Genomic DNA, 14,268 nt, shown 5'->3' with positions numbered 1-14,268 from the left:
AGCAGTAAGTAGGCATGCTGTGTAATGTGCACGTCTGTTCCTTATAAAAGAAGGAAAATCAATCTAAAATACTGCAACTTCAAGGTATCACTGTTTCTTTGCACATTTATAATCCATGTTTCTGAAATAAGTTCAGGACCTCAAAGACATAAAACTTTTCATTAGAACCCAGGGTGATGAAATTCTTGCATTATCACACTTCGGATTAGATCAAAAGTGTGATATTTTTATATCCAGTCATAAACTATCTGTTTTTCATTTTTCTGGTGACCCACTGGATTTCTCCACTGAGGGGCCCCCAGGGGTCCCCAAGCCCTGGGTTAAGATCCTGCAGCTTTAAAGTCCTGGATTGGGTTGCTCCGAGGGGATCGGGCCCGAGATGCTGTTGTACAACAGAGAAAAGCAGCTTCTTAACAAACACGCTCCAAAATCAATAGTATCATAACAGCTGATATTTATTATTCATTAATAACGCATTTGCAGACCCAAACCACCTGCTGATCAGAGGACAGGGGGAAATAATATAAACACAGACACACAGAGAGAGGATTTCATGCAAATTTAGATTTTAACTCACTGAATTTTTTTTATGTTTTCAGATTAATATGCAGTCGCGCATACAATCTTATGCTTACAGAGTTTTTGTGGTTCTAGTCATGCTGTGCTTTATGAGAACACAATGAAGATTGGGGCTGTGCACATGTAGCAGATTTATAGGCTTTTTTCCAGGTAAATTACTGGTTTTGCTGTATTAGGTATTCTGTGAACAATATTTACTGCATTCTGGTTTATTTCAGAACTATTTCAGTGCTTTTGTATCTGTGATTTCACTTAATTTATATTGTGAATGACGTCCATGAGTATTCTGGGAAGCACTGCCTATAATTATAAATGAAACATATTAGACTGTTATTATTCTTAATAATTTTACAGTTAATTTAAAAAAACAGGCTGTTTTTTCTCATATTTTTCCAAATACGGTTTATAATAAAATATTTTTTTATCACAATTCGACTGTCTATTTTAAATGTTTTCTTCTAATAACACTCCTTTAAAATGGAAATAATATTTTTCTTTTCAATCTTTATCCAGAAGAGTAAATATAGTTCTTACTATAAATGCTGATGATATGAGTACCTGCACTAAATTTGGCATTTTAATTGGAACATTCACATTTCTGCTGTCACGCTGTATCATTAACGCACAGTGGATTTCTTTCCCCCCCTAATATATATACTTTCAAACACCTGCCATTTTTGTTCTTATAAAAGAAAAGTGTATCATTAGTAATTATATATTTATGGTGAGGACTTTATTTTCTAAAACTGTGCAAATGTGGGGTCAGTCGTTTTAAACTCGTTAATTTTTGTTCAGTTCGACGAAGATAAAGATCCATATGTTATGAATAAATGCATGCAACATTTTGCCTGCTAAAATGTATTGTTGCCAATAATTTCACTTTACATCTAAATCTGCATCTTGGGAAATTGAATTCACGAAAGCAAAGCTAAAAATCAGCTGACTAATATTTGTAGAATCTTTTCTTTTTAATTATCGGGCATGAAATCGTTTACCTCATGTTTTAAGTTTATTTCATACCATCAGGGACAATAATCAGCTTCTCACAAGTTGTGACAGTTAAGAGATATTTCATTTAGTTCTGTTTTCTTTTTTTAGTTCTCGTTGATTTTTTTTTCTGTTTTTAAAGTTTTCTGACTTTAAGAAGCAGACTTTTCAATTCTCTTAGTTTTCTTTGCATTTTTTTACTCGGAGAGAAACGTCTGATAGGACTAAAAGCATCAGATGAGGGGCCTGTCTGCGCGGTCCTTTATGCGATAGAGCCGTGCAGTCTTCATACCCAGCAAAGTTGATCAATATTAGAGTCACTCAAGTATCAAATCCTATTCATCATCGCTGGGAAGCAGCTTTTAGACGGACCTCCCTCACCTCCAGGCTTCTCCTGTTTCAGAGCAGCAGCTGCTCGCCTCTCGGCGCAAACACACGGACTGTATCCAAGAAACAGAAACACAGACAGACTGCTGTCCCGAGCTCGCATTACACAGATCCATTAAATCTATCTTTTTTAAACACCTCTATCAACGAACACAAACCCTGGCGTGGTGTGACGAAGATAATCAGATATTTTGCTTCAAACGCACAATTAAAAAATCACCAAAATCTATTCTCAGTGGGTGTGATGCTCGCTAAAAATGGAATCAGTAGTTTTTCTGATTGGGTTGAGAGACAAAATCCTGCTCACCGTCTTTTTCAAATCCCCAAAAGAAAGGCTTTCAGAAGTTCAAGTAAAACGTGCACGGTTTATTTCAGCTTCTGTCGCTTACACAGACACATTTAAAACACACTTTCACATATGAAATATGTTTTTTTCTTCTTCTTCTCCAAAATAAATTAAATTCAAATAAATACGGAAATGCAAAGAGAAAAAAATAAAACAAACAAGCAAAAAATAAATAAATAATTAAATGACGTTTTCTCAGAAGCGTTGACAAAATATGTATAAATAAGGCCGACAGTTCCCTTCATCAGAATGTCTACTGTACAAAGTGCTCTCCACAAAGGTGTCAGTGCACGAATAATAATAATAATAATAATTCATGAGGACACAAAGAGGGGGGGATCAACCACTTCTGAATAATAACAATATTAATTTGATTGTCAGAGCATCATTGCAGTGAACTTGAACATACAACAGGTTTACACATCAGTGAGTCTTCTAGGCCTAATTCACCATCAACCCAGTGGCAGAGGAACAAAGAAAATAATAAAAGAAAATCACATTAAAATCAAACCAATTTTTTTTATCCTACTAGAGTTTTTTTTGTTGTTGTTTATATGTGTGTGTGTGTGTGTTTTTAAATCACCATAAACGTGCCAACACTTGCGTAATGAGGTAGACACACAGCTATACCGTGTGAATGTGTGTACTCGTGCGCGTGTTCGTGTGTGTGTGTGTGTTTCTTCTTATTGCAATGCATTCACTTTGGGGGGGCGGATTGTTTCCATACTTCTGGAGCCACAAAGAAAACACCCATGTCCTCCTTCTCCTCCCCCCTTTTATTTTACGAGTAAACCATGCAACGGATTACAGGAGTTACTGCGCCTCACAAATTAGCCACAGACCAAAGGACGCTTTTAACGCGTTTGGTCGGATCTCGTCTCCAAAACCTCTTGAATTTCGTAAAGAAACAAACACCTGGGAGAAAAGACAGCGAAAAAAATCAATACATTTAAATGAGCTTTTTTCCCCCGACACACACAGAGGTGCAATATATTCACAAATATGTACACTGATAAATATAAAAAGCTATTCCGGCTAATGAGGATAATAATAATTATTCCTCGATTCCCGTCATTATTATTCTTAATTTTTTGTACAATAATTGCCTTGTGAATGAACGGGACGGAGCATTGTTCCCTCCTCTTTCCCCCTACGATGCTGATCACTTTCTCCCACATCTCAAGGGAGCAATGGGCTCCTCTTGTGGAGAAGCATAAAGATTTAAGAGTCTCGAGTTTTTGGACAGGGTCTCAGTCTTTTTTGTTAATTTTATTTTCTCTCCCAGTCCCCATGCTCCGTCTCCACTGTCAGAATAAAAAAGGTACACCGTTGTATCCACTTCGTTTTTTTTTCTGGATGGATGAGGCTGAATTTATTAGAACACGTCCGGGTTTATACTGACAGAACAAGTCACCAGCTGTCTCACATCCAAACCTAAATGTGTATCTAAAATACTGAAAGACCCCGTCGAGCACTTTCTTTGCGCTGAATACTTTGTGTGAAGTCGTTTCCATATCTGCAGACACACGGCTGTGGATTCTGCTCCACTGTAACGAAGAAAAATCACGCATGCACACACACACATACGCGCATTTCGTCCATTCTTTAGTCAGAAAACGTGATTTTTCTTCTGTAAAATAAACAAGTAGCATTTTCAATGCCATACCATTTATTAATTATGTAAAGCAAAAACCATTTGATGAGATTTTTTTTTTTCAATGACCGTAGTCTGCTGTAACACTTTGATGAGCACCTATATGATCTGTGAGATGACTGTTTTCTTATTGAGCGCGCACCTATGGGGCCCGGGTGGCTGTCAGACAGGATCTGCCCAGGTAATAAAGGCACGACGGTGTACCTTGTATTTTTCTGACAGTGTGGTGCAGCAGCAGCAGCTTGTCTCTGGTTTGTCTTTTTGGAAACGGGGCAGAGACCCGCGGCTTCGCTGGCCTTAGTGCGTCGCAGAAAACTTCATTCGTTTCTGCTTTTGCCTCTGATTGCAAAACCAAACCCGGACCACGTTCTTTTTCAGGTCCAGTTTCTCGGCGATTGCGGCGATCTTCTCGGATGAGGGCCTCGGCTGCACGGCGAAATAAGCCTCCAGAGAGCGCTTCTCGGGTGCAGCGATAGAAGTGCGTTTCCTTTTTTTGTCCCCCCCGTTAAAGAGCTCCGGCTTGGTCATCTTCTCCCTCTGTGCCCGCTCGGCCTCCTCCAGCCAGGCCTCCAGGATCGGCTTCAGGGCAACCATGTTGTTGTGCGACAGCGTCAGGGACTCGAACCTGCAGATGGTGCTCTGGCTAAGACACCCGACCCCGGGGATCTTAAGGTTGGCCAGGGCAGCCCCCACGTCCGCCTGAGTCACCCCAAGTTTGATCCGCCTTTGTTTGAACCTTTCCGCAAAAGACTCCAACTCCCGGGGATCAGGCTCCGCGTCTGCGCCGGCGGTCCCCAGGGAAGCGTGGGATCCCAGTCCGTGGGGGTGCATGTTCATGGATTGCGGGTGGTGGTGGTGGTGGTGCTGCATGTGGTTGATGGCCGACATGTGGGCGTGAGCCGTGTGCGAGGCCGTGGAACAGACGTCTGAGCCGGGCATTCCTCCGAGAGAAATACCGGGCGTGAGGTGGTCCAGCAGGTCGCCCTCCAGGCCCTGCGCCGGCTGGTGATGCGCCGGGTGATGGTGGGAGGTGAGCACCGAAGGGTGGTGCAGGTGTGCGGAGGAGGAGGTCGGGGTGCAGGTCATGCTGGTCATTGTGGTCATGGTGTGGTAGGTGGCGTCTGGCTTGAACGGGTGACTTTTCTGTGCCACGATGTCCACGGCGGCCAGAGCCTCGGCTCTCTGCAGCAGCGTCTCATCAAAGCCGGCGAAGATGTTGCCCTGGAGCTGCGAGGGGAGTAGAGGGAGGCCGGTTAGAGGAAAGCTTCTCAGCAACAAAACCTGACAGCTTCGTCAAAGCATCCACCTCGACTCCAGCTAATTACATCACATTTATTTAAACGTTAAAATAACAATTCATGAAGTGCAAACTATTAAATAAAATGACAAATCTGTGGAAACTTTTCTATGGTAACCCACTGATATTTTTCAGAATTTGGACTGTTTCACAAATACTTTTCTGCTTTTCCAGGTTAACATTTAAACTGCAATATTAATCAGTTAAATGTATCTGTGCATTATTTACAGTATATAAGCAAATGTCACAACATTACAAAAGACGAAAATTTTATGCGCGCAAGGTGAACTGGACTTTGTTTCATTAGCTCTCAAAACAAACGCAGTCGACCTCGACGTGGACACAGCTGGATGTACCCGGTGCCTCGAAAGTGTGTCAGCGTGGAAGGATATTCATTTAAAATTAATATTTACGATCTCCTGAATAATTTCTGCGGACAATGAAATGAAACGGCTGTGAGTTTGAATATGAATGGGACAATATGAGATAACACGCGCTCGGAGATTCCACGCAGGCTTTTCATTCGTCCTCTCCCTCCTTCATCTTTTATCGTCGTTCGTTTGAAACAGAATCCCTCACACTTTCTCAAAACACCAGATCTGGCTTCGGCAGAGGCGCATTTTTTGCGTCTGCGGGCACCACGGTTGGCTTGGTTTTTTTGTTTTGTTTTATTTTGTTTTTGTGCTGCTAGTACTCCCCGGTTTGACCTGTTATATCACTGTCTCCACTCTCTTTACACGGGTTTCGTTTCACATTTCATCGAGCGCTGTCATTCGATGCTATAATATTGAACTTTATCCTCACTCCACCGTCCAAACAAGACGCATATCCTGGTCTCAAAGTAGAAAGACTTTAGCTGCCAGAATGTGGGGCTGTTATTATTATGTTGTTTTATTAAATTAAATAATTTTATATTGCATTACATGAATAGAAATCAAGAATAAACTAAAGACGTTTTCTACATTGTCAGAGGGGACTGGAAGTTTTGTAAGAGCTGCGGGAAGTCACGAGTGAATTCTGGACTCACCGACGGTGTGGGAAGGCAGGCTCTGCGGATGGCCTCGGAGCTGGAGTGCAGAGGAGTGTATTTGGGTTCGTGCAGGATGGGGTGCATACTGAAAGGCTGCTTGCTGTTCATCGACATCATGATTGCAGAAGTGAGGGGGGGTCGCTGTCCGTCTTCCTCGTTCCACTCCGTTTTGATGGTTTTTCTCAAAAGAAACGCCTCTGAGAGGAAGAAAACGTGCCTGCCACGTGCAGATAACTTGGAAAAAAAAATTTTTTTTTTCTTTATCGGGTTTTTGTAGATGTAGTCAGACTCAGTAAAAAAAAAAATATACAGAACGTGACAATCAGAGGTAACTCCGGGACACCTGCGGATCTTCTGCCTCCTGTAAACGACTTCTATAATAAAGATGCTACTTGCCTCCAGCGCCTATATTGGACCACTGCCTCCCAGGCTCTTCCTCATTGGAGGATCCTAACTCCCTCCCCCTGGACGTCTCCACCAACCACGTGAACATAGTCGTCTTTAGCCACGCCTCCAAGCGTGCTTGGCTCGCTGGCAAGGACGGTTTGTGGTTTCACTGCTAAAAAATCTTCGTAGAAACATCTAAAAATCGATACCTGCAAGAAAAATGTGGGTTCGGTGACATGAAGTTGTCACGAGACCACCAGGAATAACGTGGTTATTGATGCCTGCATCAATTAACTTTGCAAACGTGGGTTTCAGAGTCACGGTGATCTAATGATTCCTGGATTGCTAATGCTTAAATGCAGAATTTGAGCCTGTGCGCCAGGAAAACTGTTTAAAGCATATCAGTGCCTTCATGACACCCGTAGCCGCACTGTGGAGGCTTACATTTGTCCCCAGACAGCATTTCATCCTAAACTACCAACACATCTTTGTAACAGTGCTGCAGATCTTTCAAAGTAAAACGGCTGAGCAAGGAGACCATGTGTTTTTTCAGGTTATTATTTTCATGCAGCATATAACCTACTAATCACAAACAGCAAGTGTGGATATGAAAAGCAATATTTGGGCTTGGGTGACGATTTCAGTTGCCCGGTCAGCTGGCAGAGAGGGAGGGCTGGTTCAGAGACAGGGAGATTCAGTTGAGATTATTAATTGATGACGGGCGTGCAGGAATTCCTCTACCTCACCCTTATCCTCGTTCGTAGCAATTAATAAATCAATTAATCATGCTTCACTTACTCTGTGGCTGTACTAGTGGACATCATGTTCCTGATCGCGCAAGAAAACCCACTCACACCTCCGTTAATTAAAGAATAAACAGTCCTGAACGGGAACTAAAGAGCGCAAACACCAGACGATGAAATATTTACACGTGAACCGAGCTGGGGTCAGCGGGGCACAGCTTGTCAATCAAAAGTGGAAGGGGGGATTTCCGGCAGACGGAATGATTATCGCGAGGGTGACAGAGTGGGCAGGGGGCTCACTATCCCGAGCGCTGTGTCTGCTGCTCTCACACCTGCACTAATAAGATGAGCACCTGTAAAAATTAAAAATAAACTTATTTGCAACAAGTAGCAACAACTGTGGCATTTATTTTATTGAAGCGTTTACTTCAAACAGAATGTAACAAATGAAATATTACTAAATAAATCTGGGAGAAAAACACCGCTTTTCAAACAGCATAGCGCACATTATTCCCTGGTTTTAACTAATTAATCTGGCAAAATCCCGCATAATTCCGACCGTCGGCGTTTGCGAAGAAGTTGATTTAAAGCGGGCAAATGCCTGAATTGAAACAGATCAAAGGAAACCTGAGAAGAGACGAAGGTAGAGGGACCTGAATTAGCACGAATCCATGCATGAAAAAGCATTCATTCATTTATTCATTCATTCATTCATGTAAAAACCTCAGGAATTATCGGGGTCTTGTGTAATGAAAAACAAAACTGAAGGTATTTCGAGATTCACGCGTTATTAATCATGTCCATGCAGCTCACGGGACCAACTAACACACAGAGGACTGAGTTTAACTTCATTACTTCATTGCAGTTTTAGATTTATAACAAAGTTACTCTTGTTACTCTTATTGTGAGTTTGTGTTTTCAGTGAGGAGTTTCAGGTGCATAAACTAAATAATTCATCCAGTCAGGAGCATTTTCTCCGTTTTGTTGCTTTGTTGATTATATATTTGCTCAAATAAAATATTATACTATGCAACCTTAATTGGAGTAAATTCTGTTTATTTTGTATTTCCCACTGTATTGTTACTGAACATTAACAACATTAAAGTTGTGATACTGTTTTGTGGCAAACACTCATTTTCATTTACTTTTCCATATCAAATTTGTTTTAATCTTCTTTCATCATTACTGAATTAGTCTTAAGTGAAATCACTCATCACACCTTTAAGGAGGTTTTCACGTTTTGTTTTGTTTTTCACCATCACCTGGGTCTGCAGTTGTGATAAGTAGAATCATAATTTCTTTCCATATATTTATCTGAAACTGGACTCAAACTTCAGCTCAAGAACATCAACATGTAGTCCAGTATCATGAATGTAAAGATAATGTAAAGAAGTGTAAAGATGGTGCTTTTGAAGTTCAGCTCATCTCAGCTTTCCAGCTGTTCATCTTTGCACAAACTCATAGATGACTGCTGGTTTCTATTTTTTCCAGACTTGGGGAGTCCATTCTTTTTCTCGTGGGCACTGCATTCTCATCACTGTTTTTGCATCTTCGCTACCCATTAAACACAAACAAGCCAAAGGCATTTTGAACACTGTCGGAATGAATTCCAATTAAAATTATTAATCAAAGTCATTCCAGTAATGCATTTTTCTCTCCCCAGGTGCGTCCTCTGTAAAACCCTTTAGAGAAATCTGTTTTTAATTACAGGAATCAAATACAGAATACTCAAATTATTTGGATAAATACTGCAAGCACGAAGCAAGCAAGAAGTGAGCAAATGAAGCAGTGATAAAAGCAAATACATGAAGTAAATTAGACCCGAAAGAGTGCAGGAAGAAACAGGAAAGATGAAGCAGGGTAAAATGGCTTTGAGGCTAAAGTTAGGATTAGAAGTGAGGATATGATTTACTAGAGGAAACAGATGAAGACTCTTTAGAGAATAATAACTAAGAATGAAAACCTGATATTATGCATGTTTCCCTCTGCTTTTGATCAGTACAGCTTTTTGATCAAGCTCGCTTTTATTGTTTCTGCCCTATGAACAATACTTTTAAAAGAAACTTAAAACCTGCAATAATTATAATAGGGTTTTGTTTTGGGGGTTTTTGCCATTTAAAAATGGCACCATCAAAACTGAAACCTAATGTGCTGTGTTGATTCCTGTCTTTGTGTTTTTTCAGAGTAAAACTTAAGATGTGCATCAGCCCGGCCTCAGTCTTGCTCCAGCTGTAACTCTGCCTCTCAGTCTGCAGCCCTGGCTGAAACTCCAGCTCTGACTCACCTGCCTACAAAAAGAGCAGCAGTGTCAGTGACGGCCAGCAGGAAACCTGAGTGAGGGCTATTGTCCTGCTGTAGATGCGGCCCTCCAGAGGGTCCCCGGCACCCGCTCATAAAATATACATCACCTGACTCCACTGGGACAGCAGTAGGGAGGACAGTCCGCTGGGAAGAACAAAATGCAGGGAGTCCAGCTGGGGTGGGAGGGAGGAGAGAAAGCAAGAGAATGAAAGCATAGAGTGAGAGCTCTGGAAATAGAAGCTAGGAAGGACGAAAGACGGTGCCAGCTTTAAAGAAAGTCAAACTCGGATGTTTAAAGTCTAAACCCAACACAATTTGAAAAAGAAGCCATCAATTTTACTCAAATTTACCACGTATGTTTTATCTTTAATTTTTAGCCTGAACTTTACAAGCATTCACTTTTACTCATTCAAATCGCTGCCTGAACTGTTTGCTCATTAACTGAATATCTAATAAGCTAATTATATGGCAGCAATTCGCTTCATTCAGGCATGGTCAAGATGACATGATGTTCAAACTGAGCATCAGAATGCTGAAAAAAGCTTGTCATGGTTGTCTGTGTTAAACAAGGTGATCTGAATATTTTGAAACCAATGATCTGCTGGGATTTTAAGGATCTATGGAGAATGGTCAGAGAAAGAAAAAATATCCAATGAGTGGCAGATCTTTGGATGATAACACTGGTGTCAACTACGAACAGGAAGCTGAAGCTACAGTTTACACAGACTCAGCAAAAGTGGGCAGAAACTGGGCAAAGATCTGCTATGAAATTCGAGTTGTACATTCATCTAAAAGACATGAAAGCATGGCTTCATCCTGCTTTGTTTCAACTGTTCAGCCTGGTGATGGCATAATGTTTCAGCGGATATTTTCTTGCCACACTTTTGGCCAACTGTGCATGGTTTAAACACCAAAGACTGCCTGAGTGTTTTGGTGACTGTGACCATGCCTTTATAATCACCGTGAACCCATCTTCTGATGCCTGCTTTCAGCATGATGATGGACCCTATCACAAATCTCAAATGATTTCAAACTGGTTTGGCCTCTAAGAGTTACCAGATCTCAATCCAATGGGGCACCTGATATAACAAGAGATTTGCATCATGAATGTGCAGTCGACAAAACTTTGAGGACCTTCTTGAATCTGTTTCACCAAAAAATTAAGGTAGTTCTGCAGATAAAAAGGGGTCCAACCCAATACCAGCAAGGTGTACCCAATAAAATATTGTCCAAGTTTACATTAGTGGTACTTAAAACTTGGCTTTAGAGCATCTTTCATGTTTAGTTTTTGCCAATAAAGTTCAGCTACAGGATATTGTAGCTGAACTTTACATGTGTGTCCATCGCATGAGTGGTATTTGTGTCAGCCTATTTTAGACACATGAACAGTTCATATTTTTGTATGTGAAACAAATAAGTCCGTGTGTGTTCAGAGTGCAGGAGAGACTCTGAGGGATCAAACGTCCGGCAAAGCTTTCAGCGAGCAGAACATGGCTGCCACACGGTGTATTTCTGCCACATTTAGCAAATGGACACTAAAGTGCAGCCTTCCGCCAACATCCACCACAGCCTGAACACACACCTCCTCAAATTGTTCCCTCCTCCTGCCTTTGCCTCCTCCTGTCCTTCCCTTCTTTGCTGTTCACTCTTGTCTCCCTTTCCTTTCCCTTTATGCTTCTTCTACCTTTGAATTATTGATATTGAGTAAAATCTGACGTTGTAAACTTTGCGACGATTCACCAAATCGGCCTCCGTTTCTCACCGTGGGGGCCCGCCAAAGGGTAGGCGGTGTCTAACCACACACTTTTAATGTAATTGCCTGTAGGGTTCCTTTTAAATATTTCATTGTCTGCCAGTACAAATTAAAGACATGAGGCTGGAAGAAAAGGTTAGTAGGTTCGCTTGGGGAGAGATTCTCTGCACTTTACCTGTGCCTGCAGGTTTAGAAAAGGGCCTCGCCTCTCATCACTCTCATTTCTTAAAAGAAACAGACTGAGAGAGTGTGGTCTTCTGTCCTTCTGCTTCAATTACCTTTAAGTAATCTGACTATACACTCAAAAGCTGTGCATGTACATCCGGTTGGCCATGTGCTGTGCAGCATGATAGCAAAACAGCTAGCTAAAATAGCTACATAATAGTCGATATGCTGCTGTGTGCATGAGCTTTTTTACAAACATTAATTTATTAGAGACTACGGCTAGTAAACCTTAATTTATTAGCCATAGATTTTACATAACTTGTATGAATCTACCTACAACAGACACACCATATTCACGTGCTTAATTTTCTTTTTTATTTTTACTGTACCACAGAGCTTTGAATAAATTAAAAAATACTTACAGAGGTGTCTAACAGAACAAGATTAGATATTCGGAGCCATTCGTTTAGCTAGAAACCTTCAAAGTCCTGAATACTTTGCTGGTACACCTGTGTCGAAATCATCTATACGCAGACACATTTTGACATCACAAAACACACCTTTTCAACTGGACACAGGGTGAATCTCAGAACCTATAAGTCATGTTTCCATCACTGCTCACTGAAGCTGGAGACAGAGTCATTTGGACAGTAGTTTACATACTCGCATCATGGGCATGAATGTCATGGTAATTTTAGGCCTTTAATCATTTCTTTGAACTGTTCAGTTTCCAGGGTGGACTGATTGAACAGCATGCCTCTTCACTGACATCTAAAACAAGAAGTGGTCTCTTATGGGGATCCTCTGGGATCAGGACTGTCCAGTTACCCATTGTGGGTGTGTCACATCCATCAGCAGGTGATTCATTTGTGTTGCCAGACACCCGTGGAGTGCAGCTAGCTTCCTTAACCAGTAGGTGTGAATCGTGTCTGGACCTGGTGCTGTCCAACTCTTCATGCTCTTTTTCTCACTTCAGACTGTTTTCACTGTGATGTTTACTGGATCCTGTTCAGGGAGGTTGCTGTGGTCTGCTCTTAGATCCACTAGCCACTTAGTATTGTTGTTATATGTTGCATTCTTCTCCCATGTGTTCTTCCAGTATTGCTCGATATGAGAATACGTACTCATATCATTCCTCTGCCACTGAGAGTACATTTTGGATGGTTCAGTGGAGAACATCTGGTTTGTTCTCCTGGCTTTTCTCTGGTATACCTGTTCAGGCGGTTTCTGCAGTTCCAACTGTTGGCTAACTCCCCTCCATGCTACTTTGATCTTGGCCGCTAGTCTCCTTCTCCATGTAGGGTACTCTGGCTATTCATTTTGTACCCAAGGGCCAAGGGTTGAGGTCAGGGTTTTTGGAACGCTATTCCATTATTAATGTTCTCAATGTTGGCCTGTTATCCATTCCAAAACCAGTTTTGATGTGTGTTTGGGATCATTGTCCTGTTGGAACATCCGACTGTGTCCAAATTTCAACCAACAAGCTGTTGATTTGAGATGAAATTGAAAAGTTTGAAGGTAGTCTTCCTTCTCCATTATTCCATTCACTGCGACTAATAGCAACAAAACAGCTCCATAGCATGACGCTGCCACCACCATTGTTGATAGGTGGTGCAGTGTTCTTAGGTCTAAAAGCCTCGTCATTAACAACCCCACTTCATGGTAGGCATGAACTTTGGTGGTTCCTGGGTCATTCCTGAAGATCCAAGCCAATTTCCTCTCATCTGAGGGTGACAGTTTGGACCTTCTTCCAGACCTCAGCAAAGTGATGACTTATGTACAAATGTTTTAAATAAAAATCTTAGAATCTACAGTTGTTTAGAAATGCCCCAATGAGGCCTTCCCATCTTCCGTAAACCAATTGTTCCCCTTACATCTTCACACAGTTCCTTGGACTTTCCCATTTTTCTGAGTACTGGTCAGTCATTGAGTGCTGTCAATCAAGTCTACCAGTTGTAGAAGAGGAGGCGACACTGTGTGCAGTGACTGCTGGCCTGAGCGAGTAGCAGCCTTTGGGAAGAGGAGGTCCAGTGACTGTATTGGCTAGAGGAAAGAGCCGGTACCTCACAGACTGACAGCAAGAGTGGTTTGCAGGAGTTAAGTGGAGAGTGTGGGTGGAGATCAGTATGGCAGGAAAGCAGGGAGGTGGAGCAGAGCAAGTAGACTGGCAGCTCAGAGTGAAATCAGAGCACAGGGAGAAACTATAGAGCATGCCCGCTGGAATAAGTCCACTGGCAATACATGAGTCTGGCTATTATTTACATGCAGACTTCTCTTTTGAGTTTGGCTCTCATCTGCATGAATTTAGTTTTTGTTACACTGTGAACTCTTGAGTATCTGCTGACCAGTATTTAATTTCTTTCAGGTTCTTCACGGTCAGGTTTTTGCTGTTAGCTGTCCAAGTTTTGGGGTCCAACCTGCAGAAAAGAGGGTTGGTTCTATCATCTCTGCTTGTGCCTGCTTGCTTCAATGATAGTTATGCTGTTTATATCGTCTTCTGAGATTGGTCTCACCACATGTAGCACTGGTTCATTATCTCCACCTCTTAATGAATGCATCTCTCTTATCTCGTCTTCTAATCTGTTGTTCTGCCTGTCCACGTGCTGAAACCAGGCTGCTGATCAAAACAGGACAGAAGA

The 14,268-nt window shown here is 41.7% G+C and overlaps 1 protein-coding gene across 1 annotated transcript; it reads right to left on the bottom strand.

Annotated features, from left to right (window-relative positions):
• Positions 1-4,073: 4,073 nt before the first annotated feature.
• On the bottom strand, positions 4,074-6,668 carry pou4f4 (POU class 4 homeobox 4). The gene is made up of 2 exons (XM_085419697.1): positions 6,278-6,668; positions 4,074-5,180 (listed from the first exon to the last, which is right to left on the bottom strand). Exons 1-2 carry the CDS (start codon positions 6,395-6,397, stop codon positions 4,251-4,253), a joined length of 1,050 nt encoding a protein of 349 aa, XP_085275823.1. The 5' UTR covers positions 6,398-6,668; the 3' UTR covers positions 4,074-4,250.
• Positions 6,669-14,268: the final 7,600 nt, after the last annotated feature.

Source organism: Rhamphochromis longiceps, linkage group LG10 (genome assembly GCF_057381845.1).
Source record: "Rhamphochromis longiceps isolate RC_006_pf linkage group LG10, R_longiceps_female_GT1.1, whole genome shotgun sequence".
Lineage (NCBI taxonomy): Eukaryota > Metazoa > Chordata > Actinopteri > Cichliformes > Cichlidae > Rhamphochromis > Rhamphochromis longiceps.
Note: the sequence above shows the minus strand (reverse complement) of the source record. Positions and strands in the feature narration are given on the sequence as shown.

What these genes read in the sequence shown, in the direction of transcription:
- pou4f4 (XM_085419697.1), bottom strand. Translation starts at nt 6,397, where the DNA reads ATGATGTCGATGAACAGCAAGCAGCCTTTCAGTATGCACCCCATCCTG. An exon ending in CCTGCCTTCCCACACCGTCG is followed by an intron (nt 5,181 to 6,277) that starts GTGAGTCCAGAA and finishes CTCCCCTCGCAG; the next exon opens with CTCCAGGGCAACATCTTCGC.